This window comes from Chrysemys picta, chromosome 1, assembly GCF_011386835.1.
Source record: "Chrysemys picta bellii isolate R12L10 chromosome 1, ASM1138683v2, whole genome shotgun sequence".
Taxonomy (NCBI): domain Eukaryota; kingdom Metazoa; phylum Chordata; order Testudines; family Emydidae; genus Chrysemys; species Chrysemys picta.
The window spans coordinates 163,331,274-163,349,567 of NC_088791.1; the positions used below are offsets into that span (position 1 = coordinate 163,331,274).

The 18,294-nt window shown below is 42.9% G+C and overlaps 1 protein-coding gene across 49 annotated transcripts in view; it reads left to right on the forward strand.

Moving 5' to 3' along the window:
* The window catches only part of PHLDB2 (pleckstrin homology like domain family B member 2), a 169,898-nt gene that overhangs the window by 107,724 nt on the left and 43,880 nt on the right, over positions 1 to 18,294 (forward strand). For all 49 annotated transcript variants that reach the window (XR_010599682.1, XM_065588426.1, XM_065588475.1 and 46 more), the window contains 2 exons: positions 3,629 to 3,772; positions 4,659 to 4,796. Coding sequence is in view for 48 of the 49 variants with exons in the window: in XM_065588426.1 (XP_065444498.1) it covers positions 3,629 to 3,772; positions 4,659 to 4,796 (282 nt within the window). In the remaining variant the exon portion in view is untranslated. The remainder of the gene's footprint in view (positions 1 to 3,628; positions 3,773 to 4,658; positions 4,797 to 18,294) is intronic.

Sequence of the window (18,294 nt, forward strand, 5' to 3'; positions counted from 1 at the left end):
GAGATTTCTGCCTGCTCTCAGATCACCAGATTTTTTCTGACAGCGAACCAGAATAGTTTTAAAGGGTGCAGAAAAGTATCACCTGGCTGAATTTACTTCTCCATCCCTTTTTCTTATTCTGAACAAAGCCATTGTTCCAATCAATATGCTGCCTCTTGTGAAGTATACTGTGACAGTTGACCTATTCACACACCACAAAATCTGTCCAAGGATATTTTCCAACAAACATATACTGCTTTTTAAGAAACTGCTTCAGAATATTCCCCATTCATTTCACAGTGCAGTCTTATAAGTTAAAAGGGTGCTCCTTTTAATAAAATAAAATAATTTCCTTAGTGATGTTACTAATAGCTAACAGTTCAAAAATCAAATTAATATTTTGCTATTCATTATGTCTGTTTACCTTTTGGCAGCTTTCCTGCAGATGGAATAGTGATAGGCTAATCTTCTACATTTTTGTATTGTAGTTAGTTTTACTTGTAAGTTCCTTTGCACTGAATATATGTTGTAACTTTCAATGGCCCTGTAGCCAGTTTGCATGGAATGAGCAAATTTAATTTAGAATTATTTTCATGTAGAGCCGGTCGAAATTCAGAATTTTCATTCCATGGGAAATTCCGCCATTTTGAAAAAATAGAAATTTCCCACAGAAGGGAAATTAAAATTTTTTGTTCAGAAAAATCAAAGTTTTTCTGTTTGTTTTATTTTTAAATGAAATCACAAGCTCCATCCTTCTCCAACTCCAGACGCCAGGGGACTCCCCGCCGGACTTTGGAGTTGTAGGAATTTCTGCCATGGAACAGGCAGCCTGGAATCCCTGAGAGTACTGGTTCTGTCAGACACCTGACTGTCTGTCAAGAAAAGTTCATTGAAATCGAAACATTTCCATGAAACATTTTGGTTTTGATTAATGAGAATTTTCTGATCAAAAAATGTTTAGTGGAAAAAGTCCCAACCAACTTTGTTGTCATAGTTCAAGCAATCAGGCCTGTGGCCAGAAGAAGAGGAAAGAACTGGAATCGTCTCTCATTCCTTCCTCCCTAAAATGTCCACTGTAATGGAAATGGTTCTGTTGGCCTCATATTTTTTAGGAAGGTGGGGGCACAGAGGCTTGCCCTGCTCCGCTTGCCCACCTGGCGCTCCAGCCGGGGCATGGGGTCGGGACGCAGGGGCTTGCCCCACTCTTCCCACCTGCCTGGCACTCCAGCCAAGGTGTGGGGGCTTATCCCGCTCCACCCGCCTGGCCCTAGCAGGAGCACAGGTGGCAGGCAGGTGGCACGGGGCAATCCCCCACACCCTGACCCCGCTCCACGGCTGGAGCGCTGGGTAGGCAGAGCAGGGCAAGCCCCCGCGTCCTGACCCTGCTGCCTGGCAGGAGCACCGGGCGGGTGGAGCAAGACAATCCTCCACTCCCCAACTCCGCTCCCCGGCAGGAACGCTGGTCAGGTGGGCGGAGCGGGGCAAGTGCTGAGGCCAGAGCAGAACTGGGGCTGGGGAGGTGGGCCTGGATGCTTAGTGGGTTGGTCACGGCCCACCCACTCCCACCCGTGGCTACAACCCTTCACCACCCCTGCCACACCTCTTCCTGCCCCCGCTGCACCCCTGCCCCTCCTCTCCCCCACCTCTTTTCACCCCCTCTCCCAAGCGTCCCCCTCTCCACTCCTCCCCCTCCCTCTCAGTGCCTCCTGCATGCCGCCGAACAGCTGTTGTGCGGCGTGCAGGAGGCACTGAGAAAGAGGGGGAGGAGTTGATCAGCGGGGCCAGTGGGCTCAGACGTGACTTGCGGACCCTCTGGAGTACCCTCACAGAGCCCCATGGGTCTGCGGACCCCAGTTGGAGAAACGCTGAGATAGATTACATCAGGTTGCAACAGGAATATCCAATCAGTTACAATATAACTAGATCATCATTTTGTTATTTCAGCAGCTAATCCATTTCCATGCTAACTCTTTAAGGACTCTCAAAATAAAGGAGATGTCAAGGCACAACTCTTCAGTTTAGTCATCTTAATCATCACCTCATAGTAGGGGATTTTTTACATGCTTGATGGTGGCTCCCGTATTTGATGGTAGCTTTCGTATATTTTCTGTTTCTCTCCTTACCCCTTTGTAGTAAGGACTACATTAGCTTCATTGCATTTAAATATAAGTTTACAGGGTATCTTCTGTTTGACTTGTTTTTGTTTATGTATAGGTAAAAGGGGATATCATTTACTTTAAAGGAAAAAAGAGGGATGCTCCTCTAGAACTCTTTCTGCCGAGTCTTTGGAAATAAGGGTATTTTAAGTAGAAACCAGTTCCCTGTAACTACATCTTAATATATTGATTCTCTCCTTTCTTTATCTGAAATTTACCTTAAAACACTTCATGTGCAAGTTATTATGCTCTTGAAACCCTTCCATGCTCATGACTTTCTTTCCATAAATGAAAGATCCTATTTTTAATCTCTATTGGGAAGTTGAAATTGAAGATGTTATGTCAGCATTAGCCAAACAGGATACCAGACAAAAAGAGGCTTTCCTGATAGGATTACTAGCACTAGTAAGTAAGGAATACCATTCATTCATGGTAAAGTGTGTTCTGCTAAAGGAAGAGAAGAGCTGTAACAGGCACCTGAGTGTTAATGAAATGCAGTTCATTGTTCTCAAATATCAAGGTCAGATTTGCACATGATCTCTTGTTAAAATGTCTGCCCTCAGAATAGTAATTAGGTAGTTGAGCTTCACTGGGTTTTGAAGAGGGCCATATGGTCTAGCAGTTAAAGCAAGGGACTGAGAGCCAGGATCTGATTCTAATTCTGTCTGGAGACAATGAACGAGTGACCTTAAAACGTAATTCGACCCTATTGCTTCAGCCTTTAGAAAACAGGATAATTTGCAGGACCACTTTGAAAACTAACTGCTGTTTCAGAACAAGGCTTTCTGGGTAAAATAAACTCCAAAAATATCTTTAATGCTGCTTTTTATATCTGTCATAATTGTCCAATAAATAATTGAGGCAGGAGAGAGGGATTTTAAAGATGGTTTGCCATGCTAATTGTGCATCCATCTTACAAAAGCCACTCGTTTTGACACTTGCTTATGAAATGCTGTAACATCCAGGTTTTTGTTATACACCTCTACCCTGATATAACGTGACCCGATATAACACGAATTCTGATATAATGCAGTAAAGCGGTGCTCCGAGGGGACGGGGCTGCGCACTCCGGCAGATCAAAGCAAGTTCGATATAATGCGGTTTCACCTATAATGCGGTAAGATTTTTTGGCTCCCGAGGACAGTGTTATATCGAGGTAAAGATGTATATAGAACTGAAGTATATTTTAAAAGGATAAATTTATCTTTCTGTATCTCTTTTACTTGAGAACGCTGGCTTATTACAACCAAAATAACACAATGTATGAAGTGTCTGAAGAATATAGCTAACAAGAAGAGTTAATGAGAAAAGACTTCATATAGTATGAAGTTCAGTAACCAATGCTTCCAAGTGAAGTGTCAATTAGCAGGCATAAAAGCAGAACTCTTGCAATGCAACAATTGTGTAAAGTAGTTGAACACAGAGTGAGAGGAAGGAGAAAATGCACTGCTTTGGAATTTTATTAATAAACACTGCCTAATGACTAATTGCAGACACCAGAATGCACAAGTGATGAGCAAAGAGGGCAGGAGCTTGGTCGGCTGGAGGAAGAACACATAACAATACTAAATAACTTAGAGGAACTTGAACAGAAGATCAAAGAGTTAAATGACCAGATGGATGAATCTTCAAGAGAGGTATCAAGAAATGAGGTCTCCTGTTTCTTTTCACATGTTGATTTTAAATGTCATGCTCATTAAATAGCTAAAATTGTATATATGCACGTATCTTGGTTTTTTATATATATATACATTATATATAATGTGTGTGTGTATAAAAAATACACAGGAGTCTCATGCATCCACATAGCTTTCAAATCCTCTGCCTTTTGTCCAAAATTAAGTGCAGTATCATATTAACTGATATTTCCGTACTACGGGGACTATTTTCTTCCCTTGCAGGAGGCTAGATAACACGATCTATTTGGCCTTTTCTAGTTCTAACTACTATGCCCCTAAATGTAATTAGAATAGTCCTGATTATTGAATGGTTGATGGATTCATCTGAGTATCTTGTCTCACTTGGGAGTATTGTATCTCATGTAGCCATTTAAAGGGTAAGGATGTGAGATAATTTCTTTTTAAAACTCCTCACCCTTGTGCTGGCAAGACTATGAAGCACTGTTGGTTTCTGGAATCTCACACTTGCAAACCAAGCTGTATGGGCCTTAAGTTGTCCTGTCTCTAATTAGTAACAACAGGAAAGAAGCAGCTGTTCCAAAAGTGGTTAGTGCAGAGGCTGGCACGAGTAGTAGGTACAGTATCCCACAGAAGGAAGCAAAGAAGAGGAGAATTAAAAAATAAGTGCTGAACAAATAATATTTAAAAGTTGGTTTGTTCGTTTATGTTACAATATTTTATGGTGAGGTTTTCCTTTTTATGTATTTTTGATCTCTTTGTAAACATGTAGAAGCTCAGGCTTGGTGGCATCAACACTGCTTTTTAAAATGTAACAACAACAAAAAGTGTACGAAGAGTTCTTTGTAAACTGGACTGCTTTTGAGAAATGTTTTGTGTTCCCTAGCTGGATATGGAATGTGCTCTTTTGGATGGGGAACAGAAATCTGAAACAACTGAACTTCTGAAAGAGAAGGAAATATTGGACCATCTGAACAGGAAAATAGCTGAGCTGGAGAGAAATGTTATTGGTGAAAAGACAAAGGTAAATAAAGTTATCTTCACTAATTTTGTGCTATTTAGTCCTTGATCTTCAAAATATATTCAAATTATTAACATAAAGGAGGAGCTCTGTAACATGCACTGGCTATAGGGGGGTTACTTGATTTATATATGGTAGAAAACAATTATCTCAAGAACTTCACCTTTAGAATGCACTTGTTTTGTGAGATAACTTTGATTAGCAACATGAAATGATAAAGTAGAAAGACCTAATTTGTTGAAAAGGTATTTGGGGTACTTTGGGTGCGTTAGATGCCAAGTAAAGCAGAGTGAATGCTGGGTGTGCCGTCATGACACACCATTTATCACAACATGTATCTTGGACTAGAATGTCCTATTGTGGTTATGTTCTCTATTGTTAAAAAAAGTGGTATTAATTTGACTTTTCCACAGTCTTCCATCATAAGTTATTTGTTTTAAAATGTATTCACATTAGACCCTCACAAATTCTCTCAAAAAATGCAAGGATATTTTTCCTTCTCAGCAAAGAAATATAAGATCAGATTGCTGTAGTTTGACTTTACTGAGACTTCACTTACAAAATACACAACATATACTGTTGCAGAATGATAAATAAAACACCTGTCCAAATAAATGAATAATGTATACTTTTAATACAAGTATGCAGGTTCATTCAATTTGGAAATTGCCAAAATTTAAAAAGTTAACAATTTACAAAGAATTTTCTACACGTGTGCAAATTAATTAACTTTCAGTCATAACTTTCAGTTGTTTTTTAATACAGTTACTTCTGTGAAATACTGACATAACTCGAATACAAATCTTAGATACCCAAAATGGAAAAGACCTATTAGTCCCCATCAAGCCAGAGAAGAATTGCTTCCTCTAACCTATTGTCTAGTGTGTTTTCAAGTCTGCATGTCTTTTCTTGCAAGACCATTTCACAGCCTATTATATCTAACTGTCAGGAGGTTTTTCTGGATATTCAGCCAATAACTGTTCTTTTCTTAATTTCATCCCAGAACTCATGGTTTAAAACTGTCTCCCTGGAACTACTCTAAATAATTCTTCTCCATCCTTTAGTCACTTGATTGGTGTTCTGTTCCTTTGGTTTTAGATTGTGTTCCTTGGATGATCGCCTGAAACAGGTTTCATTGCATTTATTCCCTGAACCTTTCACCATCCCCTTGTGTGGTTTAGACAAACGACACATTTTTAGTTCTTGTAAACTTTCCTTCAAAGTCAAGCCTACAGCTCCTAATAACTTTTGTTGATTTTCTCTGAACTCTTTCCACATCATTGCTGTCTCTCATGTATTGAGCCTGAACTCCACATTTCAGCTGCATGCTCACTAAAGCTGCACCGAGAGTAGTCCTGTTGCCTTCCTCAGGCCTGCACTCACTTTATATATCAGTGCCAGGGCCGGCTCCAGGCACCAGCCGACCAAGCACGTGCTTGGGGCGGCACCTTTTAAAGGGTGGCCAATGTTGGGGTGGCAGGGGGCGCTCGCGGTGTTTTCGGTTTTGTTTTTGTTCGGCGGGGCAGTGCTCGAGGGGTTTTTTTTTTGTTTGTTTCGGTGGTGTGGTGCTGGGGCAGGGGCTTCGGTGGCCCAGCGCGGGGCTCGGGGGTTTGGGCGGCGCGGCGCTCCGGGGGGGGTGGGGGTTTGGCCGGCGTGGAGCTCCGGGGGTTTGGGCGGTGCGGCGCTGGGGGGGGGCAGGGGTTTGGCTGGCGCGGCGCTCGGAGGTTTGGGTGGCTCGGCCCGGCACTCGGGGCAGGGGTTTGGCTGGCCCAGTGTGGCGCACCGGGGGTTTGGCCGGCCCAGCCCGGTGTTCGGGGGGGGGGATTTGGGCGGCCCAGCGAGGCGCTGGGGAGTGGGGGGCGGGGGTTTGGGCGGCGAGGCACTCGGGGCGGGGGTTACGGCAGGGCGGCGGTCTTCTTTTTTGCCTGGGGCGGCAAAAAAGTTAGAGCCGCCCTGATCAGTGCTCCTACAACTTTCACTAATGTTCAACTTGCAGATTCTTCAGTCACATCTTTAACCTGAGCATGAAATCAGTTTAATAGGTTTTATTTTTCTCATTAGCCAAAGACTAGTCTAAAGCTGGTCACTTGCCAGGCTTCATGTGAATTGGTGATAAGTTATGGCTGTGCAAACAGCTTCACTTTAAAGGGATGCTATCAGGGAGCTGAGATTCTCAGACTGTATGGTGTGAGCCCCTTAAATATTTGGATAAGTAGATAGAAATTCAATGTCCGAGTGATGTTCTCTCTCTCTCTCTCTCTCTCTCTCTCTCTCTCTCTCTCATACTTGTTCTCTTTTAATCTCAAACTTTATGACAAATAGAAATTAATCCTTATTTTTTCTATGTTTTTACATTTTTGAAGCACTTTTAAATATTCCTTGACAGAACTGTGAATCAAAACGTAGCAGCATTGTACTTGTGTATGCCAGTCAGCAAACAACAATGGCAAATCTAGTTTAATTTTTCAGCTGAGTGCAAAGCAGAAAGTAAACAAGCTGCCTAAAGAGACTTTTCTTAGTTGAAAAGTAAATTTATTTAAAATACTTGTTTTTTACAATGTAAGATGGTGTTAGTAATATAGGTTAAAATATTTTAATTACTTTTGTCTTGAGTGTACCTTTATAAATGGATTTAAAAAAAAATCTTTTCAGAATGCTTTCAGTACTCATACTCATGGCTTTGCCAAAGTCTGAAGTTTTTTATATTAAAAACAAAAAATGTAAGTGACAGAATACAAATCTCCTCCAGTAGTGGCCTGGGAGGCTTAAAGAAAATAGAAAGTTTGTTAAAAAAAGAAAAAAAAAATTGCATCCTGCAAATTGTGAAGTAAAATGTCATAAAGTCATAGCTATAATATTATGAAGGAGGAAGGAAAAGTTAACAAAGAAAGATTGGGCATGTAATGCAAATAAATATAATTCTTTAGCTAGTTGAAAGAAATAATTTTCAGTATCTTGTTTAATAGTTCTGTTTATGTAAGATTACACTCTCTGAATATCTCATGAGCTAAGCAAGTTCTTGCCTATTCTATAGTAGGATGGGAAACATCCTTCCCTTTCTCTGCCCCCACTCTCCTCCCAAATGCTGCCTAAAGTGATGATGATTTAGCATATTTCCTCTGAGGCAGTATTAAACTTATGCCCCCTCCCACTCCTCCAAATAGTGTCAGGGCTCAGTTTGGTGCTTGCTGGTGCCATCTGTTGACCCCTTGTAATCGTTAAAGGTTCCATGGCTTTTTTTTTTTTTTTTTTTGCCTCCCAGAGCATATGTGTTAGAAATTTGGCCATCACAGATACTCTCTGACTACTTGGGTATCCCCCACAACAATAGTCCTCTTCTTGTGAGGCACAAGTAGTGCTAGTGCTCCAGAATGTAAAATGTCCATTACCCACCCATGACAAAGAAAGAGACCTGGAACTGTCTTGGCCTGGGAGAAACCCAGGACTGAAATTAGATGAGCAGGGGAGAAGAGAGGAAGGGATGGCATTATGATTTGGGCTCTGGACTTGGACTGGGGAATCAGAGATTGAGTCTTGGCTTGGCCGTGGAGTTGCTGTGTGTGGATTTAATCTCTCTCTTCTCCTGTTTCTCACCTGTAAATCAGGACTGTTTCCTACAGCGTTTTTGTACATTGTCTGGCACAATAGGGCTCCAATCTGCTGTAATACAAGACAGGATTGAATGGCAATGGGCAGGGCCGGCTCCAGGATTTTTGCCGCCTCAAGCAAAAAATAAATAAATAAATAAAAAACAAAGCCAGAGTGCCACCCCTTGAAAAGTGCTGCCTTAAGCACATGCTTGGGACACTGGTGCCTAGAGCCGGCCCTGGTAATGGGGCACAACTCTTGCATAATATAATCTCTCATGATTGGTTAAACAGCCAGTTCTCTTAGTCTTGCAAATATGCCCTCGCATTTTTTTGTGGGCGGGTTGGGGAAGATAATTGTATTGAATTGGTCATATTTTTAAAATAAAGCTCTTTGCTCACCCCTCCTAAAAGAAAAAAAGAAAAGAAAAGAAAAAAGAACCCATTCCCTTGTCATTAACATTATTGTAGACATCAGTGCCTTGCATTTTAACTTACAAAAAATGCAACACTCTGAAATAAATCTAATTTCCCCCATTCTTCATCACTGGTGTAATGGTATTTTCACAGGAAGGTTTTTTTTTTGAGAGAGAGAGGATGTGATTTGCACTGGTGTTAGCAGAGGTGCAACTGCACCATTGCTGCAATCTGGTATACACCAATCCACTTTTAGGTCTTGGTCTACATTAGAAAAATATGTACCCAGATTGCGACAGTGGTGCGGTTGCACTTCTGCTAACACCAGTGCAAATCACTAGTCTAGACAGGACTCTGGTGTGTTTAATGCCGTGCTATGAAAACCTTTTCTGGTAGTAGTGCATTGCACTGTTGCTGCACCATTGCTGAAACATGGGTAGGAACTTGGTGAAAGTAAATGGGCCAACAAAGCCAAGACTCTCCAAAGATGAAAGTTACAGGGGTTTTGGCTGATTGTTTTGTAGTGCTATTAGGTAGCCTCTGGTAAACAGGCTACAGAGCAGAATTTCTACTTGGTTCTTTGAGTGTTCAGTGGAATTTTAGACTATGTTAGCTTACATGGCAAGGTGTGACTTTTTTGCATATTTGGAAATCGTTTTTGCCTCCAAGCTATCACAGAGGTTGTCAATTAAGCAAGCAGTTTGACCACAGTTTGCAATCTTCCCATTCTTGTAATAATGAGAAGCATTTTTACCCTAAGTGTTCATGTGATTGAAAAGACAGTGCTATTTTGTGCATATTTATTATCATTCACAGGGAGGGAAAACAACAAAACACTGTGAAGCCTAACCAGCTGAAGCCTAATCTAGCATTTAAACACTTCAGTTATAGAATTGCTCGAACTTCAGTAGCAAACTATTGATTATATGCTCTAGTTTGGCAGAGGCAGTACCAGAAATAATTCAATACTAATGCAATTTGATACTTGGTTGTAGCTTCATGCTTCCTGGGAAAGAACTTTACTACAGATTTTGACAAAATGATTTTAACCTGCCTTCTTTGGATAGAACCAAACTGTACAAGTACAAAAAATAAACATTCCCTGCTCCTGCCTCCCCTCCACCCCATCCCGCTTCCCTAACTTGCTATTTACTGGAAGGACCATGTCTGCATTCTACTTATGTGGTAGTGCAGGGATTGGCAACCTTTGGTACCCAGCTCACCAGGGTAAGCGGCGCAGGCTGAGGGATGTGCTGGCTGCTGCTTCCCGCAGCCCCCATTGGCCTTTAGTGGTGAACCGCGGCCAGTGGGAGCCGCGATCGGCCCAACCTGCGGACCTGGCAGGTAAACAAACTGGCTCAGCCTGCCAGGGTACTTACCCTGGCGAGCCACATGCCAAAGGTTGTCGATCCCTGTGGTAGTGACACAATTGTGAAGGCTGAATTAGCACCTCTGTTCCATTGTGCTATTTTCAATGACAGCTTCCTCAGAATTACACTTTGAGATGAACTTTTGCCATATTCTATCTCAGTCCATGAGTGATATTTGTCTTTATGAAAGTTGTATAAAACTATATTTATCCATGTTGAATTATCCAGATGTGCAAATAAATTTTGTCATACGTAGCTGAATACCATCATCGACTTGGTTTACGCATAACCAAGTTAACGCAATTTGAAAAAAATAGAGATGAAAATTAGTGAAAAAGAAAATGAAATAATGAATAGGTTGACATGACAAAAGGACAGTGCTTGTGAACTTTGGCACAGATTAATAGAAGTTGTGGCAGAAAGGCTTTGCTGCCTGGAAATAAGTGGCCCAGAGACTTAAACCTAAATTTTAGGAATGAAGTGTTATCCTTCCTCTGTAGGACCCCTCTCATGTCTTGCTGAAATGTATATTCTACAATGATGACTCTTATCATCCATAGTGTTTGCTGCCTGTTTCCTCAAGAGCAAATTCCATACAGAAGTCAGGGAGTGGTTGGCAGAGGATAATGCGCCTTACATTTTATTTTGTGAAAGTATTTTGGGGGCAAAAAACAGAACATCTCACACATGCCAGGATATTTGAAACTTGGCTCATCAGAGCCAAATCTGTACTGTAAGGATTGCAGAAACTGAGCCAAGGAAAAGATGCCAGTCTGCCAATCTTTTAAAAGGGACTCCAAGAAACAAAATAATACACATCGGTAGTTCTAATGGTGAGAGTCCAATCTCCTGGATCTAAAATTCAGGTTATTGTTTTTGTGCTGCAGTGAAAATGTGCAAAGCCTAAAGAATCAGACAGATTAATAACTCCATAATTTTGTACATCTTCCCTACTAAGGCCTCAATTTAGCAAGATATTTAAGTATATGTATAATTTTAAGCAGTTGGGTAATTTAATTGAAGTCAAGACTACTGGTTACCACCTAAAAGTAACAAATATGCTTAAGTCCATAAAGGCTGTGAATAGGGTCTGGCAACAATGAGGATACTGATAAGGGAAAAGGATCATTATAGGTGATAATGGATAATTGGAAACCTCAAGTTCATTCCTAGACAGCTATGAAGAAAGTAAATTGAACAGTGGGTTGTACTGCTAGAAAGATACCTGTTCTTTTGTATCCTCTTGTCATCAACCAGTATGTATTAAGATTGTCCAATATTTTGAAGTTTTCTTATTTAAAGCATTTTGTGCTGCTGAGGATATTGTGGTTAGCTGGGAAGACTGTTACTTTTTCTGTTCTGGTAGTGCTATTGAAGGTGTTGTTTTCTAGAAAGAAAGATTTTTTTTAATTAACAAGGAAGCATGCTCAGAGTTTGAGTTTAGGAATCCCAGTTCTCCATTGCCTTGCTGTGTGTCTGTCAACAAGTTGCAACGTCTTTCTGTTTCTCCGTGTGTGAAATGGGGATAATACTTTAAGGATATTTTAGACTAAATTAGTTGAAAATTGAACAGTATTTGGAAGATCTGAAGTTCTTAAGGTGTACTGAATATTAAAATGCTGACAAACTGGAAAAAAACGATGTTTTTTTTTTTTAAAGTTGATGTCTGCTAGTGTGGGGCTGTACTTAAAGCAGCAGTATTGTTTAGTCTAATACAGAATTGCTTTAGCTTAGGGTTACCATATCTAACAAATAAAAAAAGAGGACCCTCCACGGGCCCTGGCCCCGCCCATTTCCCCACCCCAGCCCCGCCCCTTCCCTGCCCTAACTCCGCCCCCTCCTCCCTCCCACTCCCAGCCACGCGGAAAGGGCTGCCCGAGCGCTACCGGCTTCACGGTTTGCTGGGCAGCCCCCAGACCCTGCGCCCCCGGCCAGTGCTTCCCCAGCGCAGCTGGAGCCCGGGAGGGGAAGCGCCCAGCCGGGGGCGCAGGGTCTGGAGGCTGTCCGGCAAACCGTGAAGCCGGTAGCGCTTGGGCTTCGGGCAGCCCCCTTGCCTCCGGACCCTGCACCCCCAGCCGGGCACTTCCCCTCCCGGGCTCCGGCGGCGCAGGGTCCGGAGGCATAGGGGCTGCCCAAAGCCGGTAGCGCTCGAGCAGCCCGGCTCTTAAACAGAGCCGAAGAGTCAGGGGAGGAGCAGAGCCACCACGGCCGGAGGCTCTGCTCCTCCCCTGACTCTTCGGCTCTGTTTAAGAGCCGAGCTGCCCCAGCGCTACTGGCTTCGGGCAGCCCCCATGCCTCCGGACCCTGCGCTGCCGGAGCCCAGGAGGGGAAGTGCCCGGCCGGCGGCTGGGGTCCGGAGGCAAGGGGGCTGCCTGAAGTCAGTAGCACTCGGGCAGCTTGGCTCTTAAACAGAGCCGAAGAGTCAGGGGAGGAGCAGAGCCGCCGCGGGAGGGGAAGTGCCTGGCCGGCATTTTCCCGTACATGTTCGGCTTTTTGGCAATTCCCCCCGGTCGGGGGTTTGAGTGCCGAAAAGCCGGACATGTCCGGGAAAAAGAGGACGTCTGGTAACCCTACTTTAGCTTTGTAGTTGTTTTGTGCTTGCAGCATTTGATAGAAAGCTCCTGATTCAGATGAGTGAGCTCCTCCTACGATATGTCCTAATGTATGTCATCTGTTATGGTATGCATGAGAAACAGCATGCCCTTGTTCCACCACGAGAAGTATTGGGAAAAGAAAAGGAAATGACTTTCCCTTTTGTGTCATGTTCCTTTCCCCATGTCTGGCAGGCACCTATCATTTCCCACCACTCAGTGATAACCTTAACTTTACCATTAGTAATTAAATTATGCCAGCTTTCATCCACAACTGTGCTTCTCTCCTAAGACAAAAGAGTGTGGGAAACAGGCCCTAAAGAAACAGGGGAAAGTACAGAGGGAAGAGCAAACAATATGTCTGCTTCATTCCATCCTTGTTTTTTTGTTCTTAGAATGTCAAGCAGCCCTCTTTGTTTTATGAAATCCAGCCACAACTTGCAAGTGCTTTCAATTTTGGGAAACTGGCAATATGTTAGAAACACTAGAAAGGGTGACATTCAGCCCTGTCTCACGGTTCTTCCATTAGCCTCCTTTACTGTCTGACCATCAAGGGGTGTGTTCCCCACCTGCTGTCTAGTTGGAGGATTAAGGCTGACTTTTGGGGGGTGGAATATATCCTGACAAATTCCCTACAGATGTTATAGCTCTACTGATAGCAAGTCACTAAAAGCAAAGCGTCTTCCTTCCACTGAAATAGTCAGAACGCAATGCCACTAAGAATTTTATTTTGTGAACAAAGTGAGATTCCCCTTGGGAGGATATACATGTCTATATAGTGATGTGACACTTCTCGGGGCACCCGAGGCTGTCAGTCACCTTGTTGACACCCTCCTTCTGCATGAGGGAGGCTTGCCTGTGCCACCTGGTGTCAGATCCCTAACACAACCAGCCTGTCAGTCACTCAAGCACTCTTCTCTGGGACTAGTCCTGCTGGTTGACAATAGATGCACCTCAGCCCCAGAGTCCCTTCAAAGTGTCCCCCTGTGGTATCCAGCCCCTGGAGAAATCCCAGATCCTCCATTCCCAAAGGAAGAGTGTACCCCGGTTTGCCAGTTTTATCTTAGCCCACCACTCCTGAATCACACACAGCACTTGAGTTCAGTTATAGTAAAACAAAAAGAAATTTCTTTAACAAAGAATAGAGACCCAAATAGAAACAAGTGAAAGTGATGGAAACAAATGGTTGCATATAAAACAAAATAATAAAACATGAACTAAGGCTTACACTTTATTAATAGTTACCTTCTTTATCTAATAGAGTCAATTCTCACCCCAAAGTTCAGTCTTTTGCAGCTTTGCTGCCCCAAGGAACCAGGACCTCATCTTTCATAAACTACCCCTACACACTGACGTACCTTCTCAGTGAATGGGTGCCGAGTGTCTTCTCTGGACTGTGATACAGTGAATCAGTCTTTTGTCTTTAATCTTAGCCAGAGCGGTTCCCTCGCTGTCATATTGTTCCTTTTAACTCCCAAGTGGTTTTGATGTTTATAGTTAGGGCCCCACCAAATTCACAGCCATGAAAAACATGTCACAGACTGTGAAATCTGGTCTTTTGTGTACTTTTATCCTATAGCAGCATTTCTCAAACTGGGGTCCCAACCCAAAAGGGGATTGCAAGGCTATTGTAGGGGGGGTTGTGATATTGCCACTGTACTTCTTCACTGCCTTCAGAGCTGGGCAGCTGGACAGCGGCAGCTGCTGGCCAGGCGCCCAACTCTGAAAGCAGCACCGTCGTCAGCAGCAGAGCAGAAAAAAAGAGTGTCATGGTATGGAATTGCCACGCTTATTCCTGTCCTGCTGCTGGCACTGGGTGCCTGGCCAGCAGCCACCATTCTCCCGCTGCCTAGCTCTGAAGACAGCACTGCTGCCAGCAGCAGCATGGAAGTAAGGGTGGCATGCTATGGGGTTGTTGTCACTTTTTGGGTGTCGTCATGGGCTTTACATATTTATATTTTGCTATATTTAAATATGTATTCATGTTTTGTTAAAGCACTGTGAAATTTAAGATTTAGTTATGTGAAACTGTGAAATTCAAGATTTAAAAAATGCTGTGACCATGACATTTATGAAAATGGACCATGAATTTGATAGAGCCATGTTTATAGTGTATCTTTGATGGTTTCCATTGCTTTTTCTGAGTTGTTGCAATTGTGCAATACATTACATATTCAGCTAGCCAGGGAGGGTTGATAGCTCCCTCCTGCTTGAACAGGCCATTACTGAACATATCATTCTCTGGTGACTCACTTTCGCTCCAAGGCTATAAGTCAGGAGTGAGCAAACTTTTTGGCCTGAGGGCCACATCGGGGAATAGAAATTGTATGGAGGGGCATGAATCCTCACAAAATTGGGGCGTGGGGAGAGGCTCAGGGGTGCAGGCTCCAGGTGGCATCTTCCAGAAGCAGTGGCATGTCCCTTCTCTGGCTCCTACGCGGAGGCATGGCCAGGCAGCTCTGCATGCTGTCCCATCCACAGGCACCGCCCCTGCAGCTCCCATTGGCGCTCTGGAGGGGGGCCATTGGAGCACATAGGAGCTGGAGCGGGGCCATGCCGCGGCTTCTGGGAGCTGCGTGGTGCACCCCCCACCCCAGCCCTGGCTGGAGCGCCGGAGCGGTGCAAGCTGCAGATCCCACGCCCCAGCAGGAGCTTGCGGGCTGGCTTAAAACGCGTAGTTTGCCCACCCCTGCTATAGGGTTATAGTTTTCATTATAGTTACAGTATTTCTTAAATATTACCCATACACACCGCTCTCAATAATTATGAATAGCACTAAATTACAAGTTTTCAAGGGAGACCTCATAATGCTACTCTTTATTATGGGTAAATACCATGAAAATGGGTATTAGGTATAGTGAGTTTGTCAGGTCTAAGACAGGAGTTGCTTTTAAAGAACAGTGAACCCTTTGCCAGTTGGCACCAATGGGTATGTCTACACAGCAGTTAAAAACCCATGGCTGGCCCATGCCAGGTGACTCTAGCTAAGGGGCTTGGGCGAAGGGGCTGTTTAATTGCAGTGTAGACATTCAGGCTCAGGCTGCAGCCCGAGTTCTGGGACCCTCCCACCTCTCAGGGTCCTAGAACCCAGGCTACCGCCCAAGCTGGAATGTCTACACTGCAATTAAACAGCCTCTTAAGCTGAGCTCCATGAACCAGAATCAGCTCACACAGGCCAGCCACTGATTTTCTAAAGAAATGTTCTTTCTCCTCCTTTGCTTGCTGGCCAGTTCTTATGACATCTTTCTATCTGACTGTAGGCCTAGGGGGGCTTTTCTGGAATGTGGTTACGGTTGTCTGGCCGTACGTGGAAACCATTGGAGTGTGTGGAGATGTTATTCAGAATGAAGACCCGTTTAGGTCCTTGCTTGCTTTTCGGAAAGCTCTAGAAGAATTTGTTAGGGAAGTACTGGTGATTCAATAGTCTAGTCTATTTGAAAGAGTAATAAGCATGATGGGAATGACATCCTCATATAAAGTCTTCTATCTTAGAACACTGTTAAACGGATGTGGGTTTGGATTCCTGACTGATGCAGAACCTGAGGTATTTCAAATTGGAGTAATTGAAGTAGGAGACTTGACTCTGTGTTGGATCTTTGGTGAACGTTTATTATTGCGTGTAGAATTGCCTGTTTGCTCTTTCTTCTTTGTCATGTTTCTCATGTCAAATAAAAATTTCTTGGCTTTTTTTTTTTTTAAGGCAGCAGAGTCAGATCTTTGTACCCAAGCCATGCAGTCCCTTTCACAATGACCTTGAGCAATTTTTTTTATAGTTTCCACTAATTATTTTTTAAAGTTTCTCCCCAGCTTGTTCTTCTCCTGTCCTCCCAACTGCGAGGTACAAGGAAAACAACTGATCAAACCCTTCCCCCACTAATATCATCAAAACAGAAGACTATACTATGTCAGAATCCAGGCTGCAATCCTAAATGACCAATTCCTAACAAACCCACAATGCTGGGTTAATTTTGCATTGCCAGTCATATTGTACAGTTCCTATTTAGCTTTTATTTAAGGATCCTGTATTCAAGCACACTTTTTTGTTTGTGCTATTAATACTTTGCTGGTTCACTTGAACAAAGCCATCATGCACAGAATGTGTCATGCCGTGGCCGTCCAAAATAAAGCTGGTGGTTGAAGTTCTTGCTTACTAACCTTATTGCAATGTCCTCTTAAATCTTGAATTTAAAGAGAAAATGTAATAGCTTGCATACAGATGTTGGTGTTTCTTTTGGTCAGTTTTCTAAGAAAGGTTGTGTTGAATGAGGTACAAGACCAGTAAATAAGTGTCCAAATCACAAATACTTTAGATTTAATTATCAAGGTTGCTTCATATTTCAAAGTAATAAATATACCACCTATGTATCCCATAATTGGTTACTGGGCAAAATTATCTGTTTCAAAGGTGCTTCTAAATGCCCCAAATTCCCCTCTTCCTTCCCCCTACCCCCCCAGATACTTACATGTATCTGCAGTTAGATTCAGTGGGCGATGAGCACCTGTATCTGAAGGTGGAATATGGTCCAAAGTAGAAAATATGGCAGGGCAACATGTCTCATTCCTGGGTTTTCCTTTTCTCCTGCAAAAATAGGTGTTGATTAAAGGGTAACTCATCTGAATCTAATTTTGTTATGGAATGAAGACTGGAGTTTGGAAAGCAGTTGGAATTGCAGGGAAGGTGTTTAACAGACAGAAGTTGACTTCGTGGCTCTCCCTGTTGTTGAAGCTAGCTTTAACTCACATTTATAACTTTGCTCTGTAATACATTTTTTGGAGGAGAGCACAGAGAGGGAGGGAGGAGTACCACAGTGTATACAATAACAGTAGAACATTTATTAGCTAGGTCAATGCCATTTTAAATTGTATCTTTCTCCTACAAGTTTTCCAAACCTTCTCTTAAAATCGCAGAAATCCTTTAGAGTCAGGATGTTTATGTGGTTAAAGAGCCGCACAGGGAGCCAGAACATATGTGTTCTAGTGACAGCTATGTCACTGACTGTAACATTGGACAGTTCACTTAAACAGTCTGCACCACATTCTGCGGTCTGTAGTGTCTGGGACAGTAGTACCTACTTCACAGAGCCATTAGGTTTAACCAATGGTTATAAAGCTCTTTCAGATCTTAGGAGGAAGATACTATTGAAGTGCAGATAACTTATTATTCAGTTCACTTCTTTATCAGATTATCAACGTGTAAACTAAACCAATGCAAAGTCAGTAGTGCTGGTGGAATTTACCAAATGCAAAACATATAATGCCTCTAAATTCTCAACGTGACATTTCCTGCTATGATTGCACAAGTGAGCCAGTCTGCTGGGATGTTAGAACTTCCTGAGTTATAAATAGAAGAGATGGGTATCATTTACTTTCCGTCTTCAAGGACTATCTTACTGGTTTATTGGTGGAAGTAATAATATTTCTGGCATGGTCCTCAGCGAGTTATATATTTGCTGATGTTAGCTGTTCACACTTAGATTGACTTGCCTATTATTGCATGAGTTAGTGTGATCGTTAGGTTGCCTGGATCTCCAGGAAG